This window comes from Esox lucius, chromosome 1, assembly GCF_011004845.1.
Source record: "Esox lucius isolate fEsoLuc1 chromosome 1, fEsoLuc1.pri, whole genome shotgun sequence".
Classification (NCBI taxonomy): Eukaryota; Metazoa; Chordata; class Actinopteri; order Esociformes; family Esocidae; genus Esox; species Esox lucius.
Window position 1 is genome coordinate 10,296,473 of NC_047569.1, and position 20,710 is coordinate 10,317,182.

Genomic DNA, 20,710 nt, shown 5'->3' on the forward strand with positions numbered 1-20,710 from the left:
GTCATGCAGTTTGTAGAAATTAAGAACCTTTCACCTAATTTAGGAGCCAGTGAAGCGAGGATACAGGTTTTGTCTGATTGTTTTTGTTTTTTGCAAGTTAGTTTAACATATGCAGTTGGTGAGAGGAGGAGAAATAGCTTCACGTTTTGAAAAATGGATGCATTTAAATCACAGAAATGTAATTTTTGATGTTTGTTTGAAAGAAACTGTGTCCTTCCTAGCCAGGACCTAGTGTTGCATGTGTCTTGGTCAGGCCGTTGTAGTCAGGCCGACGTTGTCCTCATACCCATATATGGGCTGGATGTGGCTGATGTGGACAATGATTACCACATCAATTGGAGTGCAATGATTAAACATTCATGTGCTATACATAACTTCAGAGCTCAAGCTCTGAGCTTCATAGTGTTGTATGACTGACAGCTGATAGGAACTTGACAATAATTTGAGTCCATTCTTCTTGCTAATTAGGCAACCTTTACACGGTTTTAGTTTTGAAAGATGAGACATAGAATTTTATGTCAGGGGCGCTTCCGTCTTTGTCTCTATGTGTATTTTTTCCTCCATCTTTATTAATTAGGAAAAACTTTATCCACAGCTACATGTCCTAGTACATAGGGTAGCACAAAATACTGTTTGTTTTTTTCAAGAGTGCTGCTTGTCTGTTTATTAGCTAATTAGATTTAACTCAGAAATTGTTGTCGATGGAATTGTCAGAAGCAAAGGTGCCGAACATATGTATTTGCATTTGGGTTGAGTGAACAGCATGGTAAGAACCAGAGGACACTCTTATCGACATCAGCTGTCCCGAGTCCGCTGGAAGTTGTTGTGATCAAACAGGGCATGAGCTCATTGCATACATACTCAAGCCACTGCAATGGACACACTTCAGTTCACAAATGCACACTTGACTGTAGTTCAGTCTTTCTCTGAGCTGAGCAGCTGTCCACACAAATAAACACAGTTTTTTGGCCTCAGCCCACTGAACAAAGTCACTGTTGTACTGTAGACAGAGAGAGAAATAAAATAGAAACAGAAAGAAAGAGAAAAGGAGAGAAAGAGGGGAGAGTACATTTGCGTAATTCTACCTATGACTCCTGGCTGCACTCCTGTTCAGTAAAATTATGACGGATTTTCTTCCCCCCATCTTCCTCCTTCCTTCCTCCCTTCCTTCACTCCCCCACTCCTGCCAGCAGGGTTGCCTAGCAACAATCCCCCCTGCCCCCTCTTATAGGGTACTGGATTTTCTCTTGATTGTAAAAGTGGTCTCAGTGTGTGTGTGGAGAAACCGCTCAGTTGCCAAAGTGTGTCAGAATACTAGCTAGTGTCTACGGTTTCTGCTGGGTTTTAATGGGTATGCTAACGAAAGGGTATGTAGAGTGAGGGATTGATATTACGTCAAAGGCTTGAGCAGCAGCCCCCTCTCTTCATTTTCTCACCCATAATTTATTACTTTTATTTTAGATATAACCTTTATTTTACCACAGAGTCACGCTGGAATTAAGGTTTCATTTACTCTTAATTACAGAAAAACACACCAAAATAGCCTAAATTCAGCTACCTACACTAGCAGAAAAAGGAAACATGTTCATAAAAAACAAACACATGCATCAGTAATTCCCGTAAGGTCCTTAATCAGCTTTTTGAATTGTCCTAGAGCAGGGGTCTGCCACCCACGGCTACCTGGGTCACTTTTAAACCATCGCCCTGCGGCTCACTGGCTACATTTGAGTTTTCATATAGATTTTTAGATTTTTTTTCTTAGTAGTAGTAAACCACCTAAAAGACAACCTAAAACGCAGAGTTGATAATAGCATCACTTATAAAATTAGTTGGGAATGCAGCCGAGCACAAAGGCTACTAAGACCATTCCAAAAGGCACATTTCTGCAGTTTAACATTTAGTAAACAGGCAGGTTTTAGGACCAGGCAAGTTTGACAAGTTTGACTTGACTGAAAGGATGGTCATGTCAATTGTTATTTAAAAACACAACAGGAGAAATTAGGAACTCCCTGCATGATGTCATTAGTTCTGTTATATATAGCTCTGTATGTGTTAGAGATATCGTTTTTCACTGTCTCCCTCTAACTCTTGAAAATCCTCACTGATATTGGCCCTATGTGGCGCAGTGGTCTATATATCACTGCCTTGCAGTACAACAGCATCACTATAGCCAAGTGTTTGAATACAGCTTGCCGACAATGTCCCAGACTGGCTTGGAGAGGATGCATGTCTTGATCCTTCGACAATCCTGCACCTGCTGTGAGAAAACTGGACATTCGTATGTTCCATGGAGCTTTTGTTGTGCAGCATTTGATTAAAGTTAAACATTCCAGAAAAAGCTCCAGTCGGCTTTCTCGTTGCAATAACAGAGTTCTTGTGTATTTTCCCTGGGGTCCTGCAAAGTGTGGTGGAATTGACCAGCACTGTCCTGGTTTGGGAAGTTAGGCCTTAAATATGGTTGTCTCTTCTTAACAGTAACACAACATTGTTTTGGCTCTGTACATCAGCACTTTGGATTTGAAATTATAGAGTGATGATGGGGTTAAGGTACAAATGGTCAGCTTTCATTTGAATTAATTTTTTCATTTTTATCAGATTAACTATTTTGACACAACAGCACATGTTGTACATAGTCCAATAAGGGTATAAAAAATATTTGGTGAATTTGCTTGACAGCTGTCTCTTATTAGGCAAATGTGTTTGTTTGCATCATTAGCGCATGCACAAGAGAATAAGAAAGAAAGAAAGCGCAGGTTAGCTCACTGGTTTGCTCAGCAATGGCAAATTACCTTGTAGACCTCTACAGTGGATGACGAAAGAATGTTCAAGATAAAGAAGAAAATACAACAACAAAGAACTATCTGACAGATCAGGAACACTCTCCAAGAGGTAGACATATACACATGTCACCCTCTACTATTTGCATAAGATGTCTAGAGCCAAAGTACAGAGGCTGGACTGCAAGGTGCAAAAACACTATAATCAGTCTCAAAAACAGGATGGCTAAAAATACCCTAAAGAGCTGAGTTATGGAAAAATGTATTGTTCTGCAGAGTTCTGTATTGTGCAGAGTTCACAATATAATGTTTTGTGGACAGACACATTTTAACAACTACCGGAGTGACGACAAGGAAAGTGTGGAGAGAAGGGAATTTGTATACACCAACATGTCTGTGAAATTGTAGAGTTTTTTAGGCATGTATGACTGGCACTGGAATTGGCTCATTTGTCGTCTTTAATGATGTAATTGTTGCTAACAGGAGTAGGATGAAAAAAATTGTATAGCCTTTAGCAAAATTATCATTTAGAGTATTAGCAAATTGATCACGAGACAAATGTTTGTGTTGCCCCTTTAAGGGCAGGCAATCACCATGGTAACGTTACCAACAGCAGCACGTGTGTTTAGGAGAATGTTTCCCTCCGGGATGAAAATCTTGTGCATGAATCTGACTGTAAGGTATTAACCACCTGACATTTTTGCTAGCTTGAATCTAACTATATTGAACTAACCTGACCTCTTTGCTAGTAGTTGCAATTCAAACTCAGACTAAAACCAGCAAGCATGTGAACAAGTCATTGTAATTATTCAAGAAATCCTCAAAGGAGAGATTTTTTATATATATATATATATATATATATATATATATATATATATATATATATATATATATTGCAACGGGAATTAATCATTCAACAAGTTTACTGAAGTGTAGTAACAGTGCGCACATTTTGTTGCTGCCACTTCCGTGGTTGTAATAGGTCTCTTTTTGGTCTCTTTTTGTTTTTAAGACAACCATTTTTGGGAAATATTACACTAAACTTACTCATCTTAATATCGGGTAATGTCAGCTACCGTTAGATGTCGCTAGCTAGCTAAATGTGATTGGATGCTGCTTTCAATAAAAACTACAGTAGTAGTAATGTTATGCGACGTGCACACTGTCCACTCGCTCAACTCGCAAATCTCTCAATCTCTGGCGAGCACTCGCTGAGCCTTCCGTGCACACTGTCCGCCCGCTAGAGCTATAAACAGGCACGCTCACATTCATTTCTAACGAGAGTTAGCGAATCACGGCGACAATGGGCGGAGCTACTCTCTGAGACTAAATCTACAAGCGACAGCGACGGTTGGGAGTATAGAACTGTTAAACTTTATGCTCATTTACAGTGAGCGGGCAATGACGGAGTCCGGCAACTACCAATGGAAGGGCAGATGAAATAATGGAGAAACCGGAGTTTTTAGCCAGCGAGTAGAAAAGAGATGGGACTTCAAGATGCAGAGAACATTTGCCCTGTAATTTGTATTCACCGAAATCCGTCACTTGCCGCTTGCTGGAAATTTGCATAAAGTTGAACATTTCTCAAATCTCAACTGCCGCTGTGAGTTTTTGTCTGGCTCTCGTCGGAAATAATTGAGAGCGTGCCTCTTCGTAGCTCTAGCAAGCGGACAGTGCACATAGTAGAGAGCAGAGCCAAACGACACCCTTACGATAATCCGGTAGTACTGTAGGTGACCATCTGTAACTGAGTAGTAGCCGGGCAGGACACCATGGCCCTCATTTCTCATTCTTGCGTAGAAACGGGCGTATATGTTGGCGTACGATTTTGCTTACACTCCTCTCACCGCCTGATTTATGAAGCTGTGCGTACCTTTAAAATCCAGGTGTACGCAATACCTGCCCTTGATAAATGCCACGGGTGAAAATGATCGTCATTGGAATAACACGCCCCTATATAGTCAAGTCTCCACTTCCCCCACGCCCTCATTTTACGCCATGGACACACGGAAGACGGCAAAAAAGAGAAACTTCTCTGACGTGGAGATTGAGACGATCACCAGGGAGGTAGAAAGCAGTTTAGAAAAGCGGAATAAAAGATGATGATGTGATGTGGAGTGCCATTAATTCACATTAATAATTGCATTACAATTTGTAATATTCGTCTTATTATTTCATTATATTCATTATAAATGACGTTTATTGTTATTTAGAAGAAGAATGTCGTTCCATCCATCCATCCATCTTCTCCCGCTTATCCGGGGCCGGGTCGCGGGGGCAGCAGTCTAAGCAGGGATGCCCAGACTTCCCTCTCCCCAGACACTTCCTCTAACTCTTCCGGGGGGACACCGAGGCGTTCCCAGGCCAGCCGGGAGACATAGTCCCTCCAGCGTGTCCTAGGTCTTCCCCGGGGTCTCCTCCCGGTGGGACGGGACCGGAACACCTTTCCAGGAAGGCGTTCCGGAGGCATCCGAAACAGATGCCCAAGCCACCTCAGCTGACCCCTCTCGATGTGGAGGAGCAGCGGCTCTACTCTGAGCTCCTCCCGGGTGACCGAGCTTCTCACCCTATCTCTAAGGGATCGCCCAGCCACCCTGCGGAGAAAGCTCATTTCGGCCGCCTGTATCCGGGATCTTGTCCTTTCGGTCATGACCCAAAGCTCATGACCATAGGTGAGAGTAGGAACGTAGATTGACTGGTAAATCGAGAGCTTCGCCTTGTGGCTCAGCTCTTTCTTCACCACGACAGACCGATACATCGACTGCATTACTGCAGAAGCTGCACCGATCCGTCTGTCAATGTCGTTATTATTATTATTTCTATTATTATTTAAAAGAAGAAGAATGTCATTTTTATTACTTTGTCAGTCTGAATTATATTTTGGTCATTAAAAGCCTTTTATTACTGAACCCAGTCCGTGCGCAACTGCCGGGCCAAACACTGAAACGTCATGTAAAGCGCACAGGCTCGCATCTGAAGGAATACATATAAATCAAATGCTTTGGTAAAGTCACACAAATTAAACATTGAAGTCCATGTTGCACAAAAATAAACACTGAAGTTTGTAATTATTATGTTGTTGTTTTTTTTACAGTGGGTCATAATATATCATATATTTTAGTTTGTCAGTGCGTTAGGAAATTTTTTTCTTCGCATTTCCGCACTAACTCAAAACGTGCGTACACCACCTCCTGAGCTGGCGTAGGATTTGAGAGTGCCGTACGCCAACGTCCATATTGATAAATCTCAAAGTCACCGTGGTTTTGGGTGTACGCCAGGTGTACGCTGGAAATTTGGTGTACGCACTTTTGATAAATGAGGGCCAAAGTCACCGTGGTTATGGGTGTACGCCAGGTATACGCTGGAAATTTGGTGTACGCACTTTTGATAAATGAGGGCCCATGTGAGCACTGCTCATCAAACCTAGGTTGACCCTCCAACCGAAATATCTGTAAAGCCAATGCTGACTGACGATAACTGGGTAAAATATGAATTGAATATATATTTGCGTTGTGGTGTAGATTCAGGGGCAGCATACCCCGTTCCAATACATGAGTCAATGTACCAACATTTTTTAGTTAATCAAGGCCACAAAGTGTCATGTTCTTGACTGGCCGAGTCAATTGCCAAACTTGAATACAATTGACCATGCGTTTCACTTGCTGAAGACAAGACTTGAAGCAAAAATAACCCGGCAGTGCAGGCTTCACAGATTATCATCAGTTAAGATACCCAGTGTCTGGTGATGTGTATGGTTTGCAAACTCCAGGCAGTCATCAAATGCAGGATTTGCAACCAAGTACTAAATATGACAGCCTTAAATAAATACACTGTACATTCCAGGATTTTGGCCACATGTTGTGAAAGGGTCACTTGCTAGCCAAAACTGGTCCCATAAAAGGATTTACTATGATGTCTGTGCTGATATATGCCCCATGTCATCAAAACCACTCACTTTAAGCCTGGAATTTCAAGGCTATCTAAGGTGATATATCATAGTTATTGTACTTTTACATTTGGAGATATAAAAAAAAGATTTAAATTATATTTTGAAAATTGTGTTATTCAGAAAGTTCCCAAATGTAATCTTTTAAATGATGTTACTTTGTCCAATTACTTGTTGTCCTCTATTATTGGGAGGGGAAATGTATAAAATGGTCTTACATTTTTTTTTTACAGTTCACTGTTTATAGATGTAAACACCCTCAAATTAAAGCTGACAGGCTGCACTTTATCCTCTTAGTCATAGTTTTTTCAATATGGGCATACAGAGCCAAAACAATATTTATCACTGTCCAAATACTTATAGACTTCATAATTTACTCAATAATGACATACTTTGTTGTTTTTGAAAGTGACATTTCCTTAAAATGTCTTGCTGATTTACTCTGTTTAGTACAGAGTTTTAAGTTTCTGGGAGCAAGATTATTTAACCAATGAAGGCAGAAAGTGGTTCAGAAAGAGCCTGGTTACCCATGTGGCAATAACACAAACAGTATCATTGGGTTACAAGTGCAACCTAAACTTTTTTAAATTATAATTATTTTATACAGACAAGTCAGTATTGTTGTTGTTAGCAGTAACAAGTGCAGGACCCATTTGTAATGAATAATTCATCTTATTTTTAATGAGGGCTACTGTATCTACTCTCTCTTTCCGTCACAGTCTCTTTCTCTATCTCTCTGTTGCTATCTTTCTTTCTCTCTGTCTTGATTTCTCTCTTTCCCTTGCTGTCTCTATTTCTCAGTTATTCTGTCTACAGTATAACTATCTTTTTGTCTGATTCTCTCTCTCTCTTTCTTTATCTGTCTGGTATTAATAGGGTGTGTGTGCTGCCAGAGTAACCAGATGAGCTCATGTGTTTGTCTGTTTCTGTGTGTGTGTGTGTGTGTGTGTCTGCATGTGTGTATTTCTCTGATCTCATACTTTATGGTAAGTCTCAGATATTTGTATTAAGAATCAAATGGGAACCATGCACAATCCTACACATACATTGTATTGTATTTTGCGCTTCTTTCTTAACATATAAAAAAGCAGACACAAAGGATAGGAGCAAAGATAATTTCATTAGAGGTTACTTTTTTCTTCTTGAAAAGTATTAATTATTTGTCAGGGGAGGAAATTACACTTTAAGAAAGTAACTGTTATTGGGCCATGGTCAACTAACCCAGTATTGTAATGTTACATTCCCAGACAACCTTTTATAAAAAATCCCTGATTGGCTCACTGTCGGTCTTTGGGAAAGGGCCAATGGGCAAGCAGTGGGACATTGCCCAGAGAAACCGCTGCTGACAGGGAGGGATTTGAAGACAGGGAGGGAGTACTGCCCTTTTATTTGACCTATAACCTTTAGGTATGTTAAACACTGTCCTCTAATTATCTGCTGTCAATCAAAGCCTTCCCACGCTTGGTGTCTGTCAATGGCTTGGTGCACACATCCATTTGTGTGTGTGTGTGTGTGTGTGTGTGTGAGAGAAAAGCCTTTCAGTGTTATTTGTCCTGATTCCACTCCTCCACCACACATAACTGGAATATTTCTCTAGTAATGTCAGAATGGACTGGACTGCCTAAAAAGGCTCTGTGAGTGTGTGTGTGTGTTTGTGTGTGAGAGATTTGATAAAGCAGTGCTCCGTGAAATGGTTCTCAATGTGTTGTTTCTATTTGTTTCTTTGGAAAGGAAGACATCGAAATTTCACCTCATTGTTCAGTGATCAATTACATTAGATTCTTATCACAGGTTGTACGGAGGCCACAGTTGGTGTCCAGACAAATGTGTGGGTGTGTGTGCACAGTTTATGGTGTGTGTTTCTGAAGTGAAGGGTGTGTGTGGCAGCATCTCTTTTCTTGCTTGAACAATTGTCTGTCTGGAGAGTCCGCACTGCAGCTCCTCTGCCCCTCCCTCTCCTCCTTACCTCTCTCCGTTACTCCACACACACACAAACACAAACACACACACACACATTGCACAGTAGCCTTTTGACTGTTCCCTGGCCAATTCAGCGTCCGTAGTGCAGCTCCTCTGCCCCTCCCTCTCCTCCTTACCTCTCTCCGTTACTCCACACACACACAAACACAAACACACACACACACACACACATTGCACAGTAGCCTTTTGACTGTTCCCTGGCCAATTCAGTGTCCGTAGTGCAGCTCCTCTGCCCCTCCCTCTCCTCCTTACCTCTCTCCGTTACTCCACACACACACAAACACAAACACACACACACACACACATTGCACAGTAGCCTTTTGACTGTTCCCTGGCCAATTCAGTGTCCGTAGTGCAGCTCCTCTGCCCCTCCCTCTCCTCCTTACCTCTCTCCGTTACTCCACACACACACAAACACAAACACACACACACACACATTGCACAGTAGCCTTTTGACTGTTCCCTGGCCAATTCAGTGTCCGTAGTGCAGCTCCTCTGCCCCTCCCTCTCCTCCTTACCTCTCTCCGTTACTCCACACACACACAAACACAAACACACACACACACACACATTGCACAGTAGCCTTTTGACTGTTCCCTGGCCAATTCAGTGTCCGTAGTGCAGCTCCTCTGCCCCTCCCTCTCCTCCTTACCTCTCTCCGTTACTCCACACACACACACACACAAACACAAACACACACACACACACATTGCACAGTAGCCTTTTGACTGTTCCCTGGCCAATTCAGTGTCCGTAGTGCAGCTCCTCTGCCCCTCCCTCTCCTCCTTACCTCTCTCCGTTACTCCACACACACACACACACAAACACAAACACACACACACACACATTGCACAGTAGCCTTTTGACTGTTCCCTGGCCAATTCAGTGTCCGTAGTGCAGCTCCTCTGCCCCTCCCTCTCCTCCTTACCTCTCTCCGTTACTCCACACACACACAAACACAAACACACACACACACACACACACATTGCACAGTAGCCTTTTGACTGTTCCCTGGCCAATTCAGTGTCCGTAGTGCAGCTCCTCTGCCCCTCCCTCTCCTCCTTACCTCTCTCCGTTACTCCACACACACACACACACAAACACAAACACACACACACACACATTGCACAGTAGCCTTTTGACTGTTCCCTGGCCAATTCAGTGTCCGTAGTGCAGCTCAGCTCTGTCAGTCTGTCGGTGGGCTCTTCCGGGGAACACAGTAAAGGTGCCCCTGCATAAAGATCTCCACAGGCTCGCCAAAACGTCTCTTGGTTACAGGGAAATTGAGTTACCCAGAGTGGATAAGATATGCTCACTCTGCCCTCAGAGCTGCTGGAGAACTATGTAGACTTTACAGGACATTGTCTTCCCCAAAAGTCTAAACAAATACAATGATTAGGGTTGCACCGATACCAATTTTTCATTGTCGATAACAAATTTACTGATCCGAGACTGCCATTTTCATTTTGTTGACATGTGCTATAATATGATTGCCATGATTGTTGTATACAGTTAGATCTAGAAATATTTGGACACTGACATAATATTAATAATTTTGCTCTGTACACCACCGCAATGAATTGTAAATGAAACAACCAAGATGTAATTGAAGTGCAGACTTTCAGCTTTAATTCAAGGGGTTGAACAACAATATCGTATGAAACATTTAGGAATTGCAACCATTTTCATACACAGTCCCCTTATTTCAGGGGCTCAAATGATTCATTCATTCATTCATCTTCTTCCGCTTATCCGGGGCCAGGTCGCAGGGGCAGCAGTCTAAGCAGAGATGCCCAGAATTCCCTCTCCCTAGACACTTCCTCTAGCTCTTCCGGGGGGGGACCGAGGCGTTCCCAGGCCAGCCGGGAGACATAGTCCCTCCAGCGTGTCCTAGGTCTTCCCCGGGGTCTCCTCCCGGTGGGACGGGCCCGGAACACCTTCCCAGAAAGGCGTTCAGGAGGATGCTCAACAGATGCTCAAGCCACCTCAGCTGACCCCTCTCGATGTGGAGGAGCAGCGGCTCTACTCTGAGCTCCTCCCGGGTGACCGAGCTTCTCACCCTATCTCTAAGGGATCGCCCAGCCACCCTGCGGAGAAAGCTCATTTCGGCCGCCTGTATCCGGAATCTTGTCCTTTCGGTCATGACCCAAAGCTCATGACCATAGGTGAGAGTAGGAACGTAGATTGACCGGTAAATCGAGAGCTTCGCCTTGCGGCTCAGCTCTTTCTTCACCACGACAGACCGATACATCGACCGCATTACTGCAGAAGCTGAACCGATCCGTCTGTCAATCTCCCGTTCCATCCTTCCCTCACTCGTGAACAAGACCCCTAGATACTTAAACTCCTCCACTTGAGGCAGGCACTCTCCACCAACCTGAAGTGGGCAAGCCTCCCTTTTCCGACTGAGGACCATGGCCTCAGATTTGGAGGTACTGATTTTCATCCCGACCGCTTCACACTCGGCTGCAAAATGAATTTGGACAAATTAACAAAATCATAAATAAAGTTTTCAATTCGAATACGTGAATCCTTTGCAGGCAATAACTGCTTGAAGTCTGGAATGCATGGACATCACCAAACACTGGGTTTCCTCCTTTGTGATGCTTTGCCAGGCCTTTACTGCAGCTGTGTTCAGTTGTTGTTTGTTCGTGGCTCTTTCTGCCTTAGGTTTTGTCTTCAGCAAGTGAAATGCGTCTTTGATCAGCTTGAGGTCAGGTGATTGAATCAGCCAGTGCAGAATATTCCACTTATTTGCCTTAAAAAACTCCTGGGTTGTTTTCGCAGTATGTTTGGTATCATTATCCATTTGTAAAGTGAAGCGCCGTCCAATCAACTTTGCTGAATTTGGCTGAATCTGAGCCGACAATATATCCCTATACACTTCAAAATTAATCTGGCTGCTTCTGTCTTCTGTCATATCATTAATAAACACCAGTGCCATTGGAAGCCAAGCATGCCCATGCCATCACACTGCCTCCACCGTGTTTCACAGATGATTTGGTATGCTTCGGATCATTAGTCAGTCCAAGCCTTTTCCATACTTTTTTCTTCCCATCATTCTGGCACAGGTTGATCTTAGTTTCATCTGTCCAAAGAATGCTGTTCCAGAACTGGGCTATTTTTGGATACTTTTTAGATGTTTTTTGGCCAAGTCTAATCTGGTCTTTATATTCTTGAGGCTTATGAATGGTTTGCACCTTGTGGTAAACTCTATTTGCTCTCGTGAAGTCTTCTCTTTATGGTAGGCTTGGATAATGATATGCCTACATCCTGGAGAGTGTTCTGTCTTGGCTGGATGTTGTGAAGGGGCTTTTCTGTACCATGGAAAGGATCCTACGGTCATCCACCACTGTTGTCTTCTGTTGACGTCCAGGCCTTTTTGTGTCACAGAGCTCACCAGTGCGTTACTTTTTCTCAGAATGTGCCGAACTGTTGATTTGGCCACTCCTAATGTTCTTTCTGATAGATTTTTTTTGCAGCCTAAGGATGGTCTGTTTCACTTGCATTGAGAGCTCCTTTGACCGTATGTTGTGGGTTCACAGCAACAGCTTCCAAATGCAAATGCCACACCAGGATTCAACTCCAGACCGTTTACCTGCTTAACTGATGAAGAAATAAAGAAGGAACAGCCCACACCTGTCCATGAAACAGCTTTTGAGCTAGGGGGCTATTAAAGAGCTGTAATTATTAAAGCGTTCCTCCAATTTGGATGTGAATACCCTCAAAATAAAGTTGAGAGACTGCACTTTAAGCCCATATTCATTATTTAACTGTAACTCAAATGTATAGAGTAAGGAATTTGTGTATATTCTGTTGCAATGTAGAATTGTTATTTTGGCAAATCCCTAGTTTTTGCTGCAATTACTATTTGTACAATACCGATCATATTGTACAAATAGTCACTGCAGCAAAAACTTGGGATTTGACAAAATTATACAGTGGGGAGAACAAGTATTTGATACACTGCCAATTTTGCAGGTTTTCCCACTTACAAGGCATGTACAAGTCTGTCATTTTTATCATAGGTACTCTTCAAATGTGAGTGACGGAATCTAAAACAAAAATCCAGAAAATCAAGTTTTTAAGTAATTAATTTGCATTTTATTGCATGACATAAGTATTTGATACATCAGAAAAGCAAAACTTTATATTTGCAATTACAGAGATCATACATTTCCTGTAGTTCTTGACCAGGTTTGCACACAGATTTTGGCCCACACCTCCATACAGACCTTCTCCAGATCCTTCAGGTTTCAGGGCTGTCGCTGGGCAATACAGACTTTCAGCTCCCTCCAAAGATTTTCTATTGGGTTCAGGTCTGGAGACTGGCTAGGCCCCTCCAGGACCTTGAGATGCTTCTTACGGAGCCACTCCTTAGTTGCCCTGGCTGTGTTTCAGGTCGTTGTCATGCTGGAAGACCCAGCCACGACCCATCTTCAATGCTCTTACTGAGGGAAGGAGGTTGTTGGCCAAGATCTCGCGATACATGGCCCCATCCATCCTCCCCTCAATACGGTGCAGTCGTCCTGCCCCCTTTGCAGAAAAGCACCCCCAAAGAAGTGTTTCCACCACCATGCTTCTCAGTTGGGATGGTGTTCTTGGGGTTGTAATCATCCTTCTTCTCCCTCCAAACACGGCGAGTGGAGTTTAGACCAAAAAGCTCTATTTTTGTATCATCAGACCACATGACCTTCTCCCATTCCTTCTCCTGATCATCCAGATGTTCATTGGCAAACTTCAGACGGGCCTGGACATGCGCTGGTTTGAGCAGGGGGACCTTGCGTGCGCTGCAGGATTTTAATCCATGACGGCGTAGTGTGTTACTAATGGTTTTCTTTGAGACTGTGGTCCCAGCTCTCTTCAGGTCATTGACCAGGTCCTGCCGTGTAGTTCTGGGCTGATCCCTCACCTTCCTCATGATCATAGATGCCCCACGAGGTGAGATCTAGCATGGAGCCCCAGACCGAGGGAGATTGACCGTCATCTTGAACTTCTTCCATTTTCTAATTATTGTGCCAACAGTTGTTGCCTTCTCACCAAGCTGCCTGCCTATTGTCCTGTAGCCCATCCCAGTCTTGTGCAGGTATACAATTTTATCACAGTCCTTACACAGATCTTTGGTCTTGGCCATTGTGGAGAGGTTGGAGTCTGTTTGATTGAATGTGTGGACAGGTGTGTTTTATACAGGTAACAAGTTCAAACAGGGGCAGTTAATACAGGTAATGAGTGGAGAACAGGAGGGTTTCTTAATGAAAAACGAACAGGTCTGTGAGAGCCGGAATTCTTACTGGTTGGTAGGTGATCAAATACTTATGTCATGCAATAAAATGCAAATTAATTATTTAAAAATCATGCAATGTGATTTTCTTGATTTCTGTTTTAGATTCTGTCTCTCACAGTTGAAGTGTACCTATGATAAAAATTACAGACCTCTACATTCTTTGTAAAGTAGCAAAACCTGCAAAATCGGCAATGTATCAAATACTTGTTCTCCCCCCTGTAAGTTTATACCAGAATTTTATAATTGTTTTTTGATTAACTTCCATTTGAACTGACACTTTTATCTTGTTTTTTCCAAACACAAGCTTAACTTTAGGCACTTCAGGAGATCAATCAATTAAAGATAGAACTAAATGTAAAGACTGTAGAGCACCAAACACAGACTTTCTATTTAGCAATGAATCTGAATTGTTGTGGAAATTAGAAATAGCTCAGTTGTGTTCTCAATTAGCCTGACATTAGCTACCTTGCCTGGCACTAGCTAACTTGGCTGGCATCAGTTAGCTGGGGTTACATAGCTAGCTTGAGCTTCTGTACTATCTCCAGATTAGCTGGAAAATATGTTACCTTCTCCCATACCAGTAGAGAGAGTCAGCGGAAGACCAACCAGCATTGTAACGTTAACTATTATTTTCCTCACTATTTCATTGTTGTCCTGATTTAAAAACGTAAACAAGTTTTTAGCATTTTATTTACTTTTTTTGATAGATTGGGGAAAGACAGAGCAGAGAGTTTTTGCTAAAAGAACAGTGGGCTAGATTCAACCCACATTGCAGCAATACATTTGTATTGGAGACAGCAGTCCAGACCAAGTAAGCGCCCTAGGTACACCTCATAGGAGAGGGAGAGAGATGTAGCGGAAGGGAGACGTATGGAGGGAGGGACAGGGGACCATAGAGAGGAGGACATTCAGCTGACTCAGCAGTACTGCAGCGGTCAAGACAACATGCAGTTTAACCACACAGCCTTCTCTTATCGGGGGTTGCGGAATAATGGTGGGTGGTCACTGATGGACTGGAAAAGCAGAGAAAAGAAATTGGAAAGGAGGAGAAAACAGGGGAAGTGTATTGATTAAGAAGAGGTTGGAGGAGAGGGGGAGAGAGAGGAGGAAATGTTGATTGATTTGGATTTTTATCAATCCCCTTTTAAGAGAACCTGCAGGAGTCATCTGTCAATCTCAACTAACCTAAAGAACCTTTCACTTTTCCTCCTCCTTTCTTAGTCTTTCTCTCACTACTGCTCTCTGTTTCTCATACTCTCTCATCTGGTTAGGATATCCTAAGTTCTTAGTGCTCTTTTCACCCCTCTGGCCAGAACAAAAACATGAAGTGTGTGTGTGAATATGTGTGTGTTGTTCATGTGTGTGCCAGCCTATCCCATGTCCTTGTGCCTGTCCGTCCCATGCCAGTTAAAATAATGCCAGTTAAAATGTGTCCAGTTCTCCAAGGCTGAACGTGCCCTCATGTTCTTTACCTCACTTCCTGTTAAGGGCAGGGATAAGGGCTAGTCTGCATGTGTGTGTTAGGGCTGCACGATTTGGATAAGAAACTGAATAGCGATTTCTTTGACAAATGCAATTATGGTTATGATTTGCAATTTTCAAACATGGGTGTAAAGAGCGTAGATAATCTTACTTAAAAATAGAGATAACAGCCTGCATAATGTGCTATTAAACCGAATAAAAACAGAGTTAAAGTTCAGTGTTTTCTATTTTACACTTATTACCAATTTGAAGGTGCAGCCTGTGTCAAATTATTATTTTAACGGTTCATTAATGCAGTGGCGTTTGCAGCATATGTTTGTGCCGTTGCCATAACTGGTTAGGCAAAATTTCTTAACACTTGAGGTATATTTTCTCCCATATTAAGTTTGTTTGTAGGCACCGACATTGAAGCCAAACATTTTAATAACAACGCTGTTGTGTATGTGGGACAATATCTTGATGCCACTCGCTAACTTGAAACAGATGTCTTAGCTAGCAGATGCAGTGTTAACTCAAACTAACTGAGAAAAAACATCAAGTTTTTGAAAATAATTTGTCCAGGTATTTAAGTAATGTACAAAAATACCTACTGCACCCGCAAGAAAAACAACTACGGACGATGCATGCCCTTTGCCTCGCGTGAAGCACATATCATTCACTTTTTTTGGAGCAGAAAATCACGTAAGCTGGCGATTTTGATATTGCACATCAGTATCGCAATTTCGATTGTATTTCGATTAATTGTGCAGACCTAGCGTGTGTGCGGGTGTACATTCCTGCCGATCCTGTCACCAGCCTCAGTGTGTGTGTGTGTCTGTATCTCTCTGGATGTTGACCAGTCATGTCAACCTGGCACTGGTCACCCAGAGATCCCATCAGCTGACACAGTCGCAGTGTTGAACCCTGGAACAACACATTGGTGTAGCTGTGGTTTAGTGGCTTGGCCTTGGAGGAACAACACATTGGTGTAGCTGTGGTTTAGTGGCTTGGCCTTGGAGGAACAACACATTGGTGTAGCTGTGGTTTAGTGGCTTGGCCTTGGAGGAACAACACATTGGTGTAGCTGTGGTTTAGTGGCTTGGCCTTGGAGGAACAACACATTGGTGTAGCTGTGGTTTAGTGGCTTGGCCTTGGAGGAACAACACATTGGTGTAGCTGTGGTTTAGTGGCTTGGCCTTGGAGGAACAACACATTGGTGTAGCTGTGGTTTAGTGGCTTGGCCTTGGAGGAACAACACATTGGTGTAGCTGTGGTTTAGTGGCTTGGCCTTGGAGGAACAACACAAACAGGAGAAGAAAACCCCATCTGTCACAGTCTCACCAGGAGAAACAGAGAAAGGCAGGAACAGAGAGAGGGATGGAGGGAAAGATAAAGAAAGCAACAAAGAAATGGTTGGAGGGAATGAAACACAGGAACAGAGAGAAAGAGGAAGGAACTGAGAGAAGGGTGAAAGCGAGGACAGGAATCGTCTGTTAAGGGGGTGCGGGTCATAATGGCTGGAAAGGGAGTTAATGGAATCCAAAAAAAAGTCTGACTTCACCATGTGTCATGTTTTCATTTACTATCAGGACATTCTGGTGCGTTTTGGAGCTACCCAGCAGCTTGGCGGCTGTAACACTAGACAGCATACATATATATAGACATTTCATCTGTCAATCACAACGTCTCCCATGGCTGTCGCTCGGTGAACAGCCAGTCAGGAGCAGGACCTGCCTCTGCCTGTGGGAGCACCTGTCACCACTGTCCTCACTTAGCAACCTGTCCTCTCTTCAGGGTCAAAGTGCAGTGGTCATCGTTACATCAGAATACCCTGAAGGGAGAAAGAGATGGATCTCTTCAACATTGTCCTCAGCTCTGGTGTCTTTACCAACATTCAGAACCAAGGACGGATCACTCCGATCCACAAAAACGGAGACATATTTGACCCAAATGATTACCGGGGAATCTGCATAATTGGCAACCGTGGACAAATCCTTTGTAGTATCATCAACAGGAGACTCCAGCATTTCCTCAGTGAAAACAATATCCTGAGCAAATTGGCTTCTTATCGAAATATCGCACAACAGAGCATACACCCTGCACAGTCTAATTGTCAAACAAACAAAACAAAAGCAAGGTCTTCTCATGCATTGTTTGAATTCAGAAAAGCTTTTGATCCAATTAGGCATGAGGACCCACTCTACAAATTAATAGAATGCAGTGTTGGGGGTGGGGGGCTGATGTTACAAAATGTATGTGAACAAACCACAAATATGCGGTTAAAATTGGCAACAAACCCGTATTCCCTCTGGGCCGTGGGGTGAGACAGGGATTCAACATGAGTCCCACTCTTTTCAACATTTATACAAATTAACCTGCAAGACCACTGGAAAGGTCTGCAGCTCCCAGCTTCACCCTACTGGACCTACATGGTAATAATATGTTTACTGTTACCTGATGATATGAGGCTTCTGTCTCCAACCAGGGAGGGCCAACAGGAGCACCAGATCTTCTACGCCGCCGACACAACAAGGTGGAAACAGAGCTGCATTACCTAGTCTCCTACCAAATGCATGAAAACATTTAGAGACACGTTTCCCTCAGATCATTAAGATCCACAAAGAATTTGAAAGCAAATGACTGACCAACCTCTGTATCTGTAACACAAAATAATGTAATGTGCAAATACAGCAGCATGATTTACGCCCCTCTGTTATAAGAAAAGGGCAACCAGTGGGACATAAACATTGTGAACCAAACCAGTATCCATCTATTCATTTATTAAACCTTGTATGTCTTAATTCTAATGATTAGAAAGCCTTTACTATGTTGTACATGGCTTATAATATAACACTCAAAATGCAAAGTACTAAGTATTTTAATTTGATTTTAGTTTTCACTGTTATTCAGTAATATGTTTATTTGTCCCCACTTGCTTTGTGCCAATAAAACTCTAAACATTGAAATAGGAGGCAGAGCAAAAGGAGGGGAGATTAATGGAAAGAGAGGAGGGAGAAATAGAGAGAGCTGTAAAGGAGACAAGGTGTTTCATTTTAGTAGCAGGGTCATGCCAGCCAGACAGCAGTAATCTGACCTGTCAGCACTCTTAACCACACCATCCCTTTTCCGCTCTCTCCTCTCTCTCCTCTCGTCTCTCTCCTCTCGTCTCTCTCCTCTCGTCTCTCTCCTCTCGTCTCTCCTCTCGTCTCTCTCCTCTCGTCCCTCTCGTCTCTCTCCTCTCGTCTCTCTCCTCTCGTCTCTCGTCTCTCTCGTCTCGTCTCTCTCCTCTCGTCTCTCATCTCTCTCCTCTCGTCTCTCTCCTCTCGTCTCTCCTCTCGTCTCTTGTCTCTCTCCTCTCGTCTCTCCTCTTGTCTCTCCTCTCTCTCCTCTCGTCTCTCTCCTCTCGTCTCTCTCCTCGTCTCTCATCTCTCTCGTCTCTCTCCTCTCGTCTCTCTCGTCTCTCCTCTCGTCTCTTATCTCTCTCCTCTCGTCTCTCCTCTCTCTCCTCTCGTCTCTCGTCTCTCTCCCTACTCAATCTCCATTTCCGTGTTTCATTTGGCACAACGTTTCAAAATACAAAGTTATTAACTAATTAAAAGAGCAATTGAATGGGCTCTCTTGTCGTTCATTTTCTCTTGACCTTTTTCCCCTGTCCGTCTCTGGCCTCACTGTCTGTCTGGGTTCCATACAGTAATAACAGAGATAGTGATCAGTGGGAGAAAGAGGAGAAGACAGGTTTCAGACCCAGACAGACATGCCTGTGGGATATGGGCACTTCTCATTTTCTCTATTACCGGTACCTTATTCTTTGCGTGTGTATGTGTGTGTGTGTGTGTGTTCGGTGTGAGTGGGGGTGCATTGTCCGTCATTTGGAACCGAGGGGTGGGGGGGTAAACAGTGGACGTACGGCCAGCTGATCACTGTACCATTGAAGGGAAATGAATGCCTCTCTCTCTCTGTTTCAGACATACACACCCCCTCACTCTATAAACCCACATTCCCCACCCTGGTCCAGACATCCACAGAGCCTGCAGAGAGAAGGTCTCTGTTCTTTAGTGTCAGCCTCACCCTTTCCTTCCACTCTCCTGGGTCTATTTTGGTTAGCTGGTGGTGTGTGTGTGTGTTGTTCATTAATGAAGTGAATGTGCGTTCAGTGCCTTTGGTATGTATTTTTTTCTGCCACTATGATTGCTGTCATCTGCTGTGTCTGGGATGTGTGTTTCTCTCATGGCCGGGTGTCGGGGGGTGTGGGCAATCACCTCTACCCCAGGATGAAGCTCCCTCTCCGGGGTAGAGAGGGCCAGCTCTCCCCTAATACCGCGGGCAGCACCGGAGGGCCAAATCAATCACTGGAGGATAGACGATCCATGTCCTTGTCCTCATTGGCCATCTGTGAGATAGAGGGAGGGAGGTGTTAAGAACGAAGACAGGGACAGAGGGAACAAAGAGAGAGCGAGGAGAGGAATAAAAAGAAAGGGAGACAGAAAGCGAAAGACTAAAAAAGAGGGGTGAAGGGGAGACAAAAGAGCGAGCAAGACAGAGAGAGAACAGAAGACAGAAGACATCACCCTGAAGGTCTGTTTGTCCTGATTGGAACCAGTGTTGTTCCTGTTTTATTAATGGCAGTTCACTCTCACTCTGAGGCAGCTCCGAGGCAGCTCCGAGGCCCAGTAACCTCAACTGTATCAGACCGACGCCATCATTTTATAATGCATGTCATCATCTTGGGCTTTTTGTTTGTTTATGGAGTTGTTGTTATTTGTTTATCCAGGCTCTGCAGAAACTGGCCAGTCAGTACCTGAAGAGGGATTGGCCAGGCGTCAAACCGGACGACCAGCGCACAGACTACAGGTGAGAACGAGACCCGTCCCATAGGCTACAGCCGCGGTGTGTTCTGATTGGCTGGCCAGACCTTTGTGGTGAATTCTGCCTTCTCTGGGTGGTCTGTGTGTTGGAATGTGTGTTTGTGTTTATCGTGACTGTGTTTGTGTTTAGTAACGTGTATGTGTGTGTTAGTGTGTTTGTCATGACTGTGTGTGTTGTGTTTAGGAATGCATATGTGTGTGTTAGGGTGTTTATCATAACTGGTTGTGTTATGTTCAGGAACGTGTATGCTGTGTGGAGGTCCTATCTCGAGGGGACGGTGCAGGTGACCCAGTCTCGAATCAACGTGTGTGACAACTACAAGAACGAGATCTCTGACCCCGCAAAAACTGTACGGTTATACAAGGAACAGCAGCTCAAAAAGGCAAGGGTTTTATG

General features: G+C 43.6%; 1 protein-coding gene across 3 annotated transcripts in view; it reads left to right on the top strand.

Annotated features, from left to right (window-relative positions):
• LOC105026162 (F-BAR and double SH3 domains protein 2) overlaps window positions 1–20,710 on the top strand; it is a 52,987-nt gene that overhangs the window by 15,034 nt on the left and 17,243 nt on the right. For all 3 annotated transcript variants that reach the window (XM_034292052.1, XM_034292054.1, XM_034292056.1), the window contains exons 4-5: window positions 20,220–20,299; window positions 20,552–20,696. In XM_034292052.1, coding sequence (XP_034147943.1) covers window positions 20,220–20,299; window positions 20,552–20,696 — 225 coding nt within the window. The remainder of the gene's footprint in view (window positions 1–20,219; window positions 20,300–20,551; window positions 20,697–20,710) is intronic.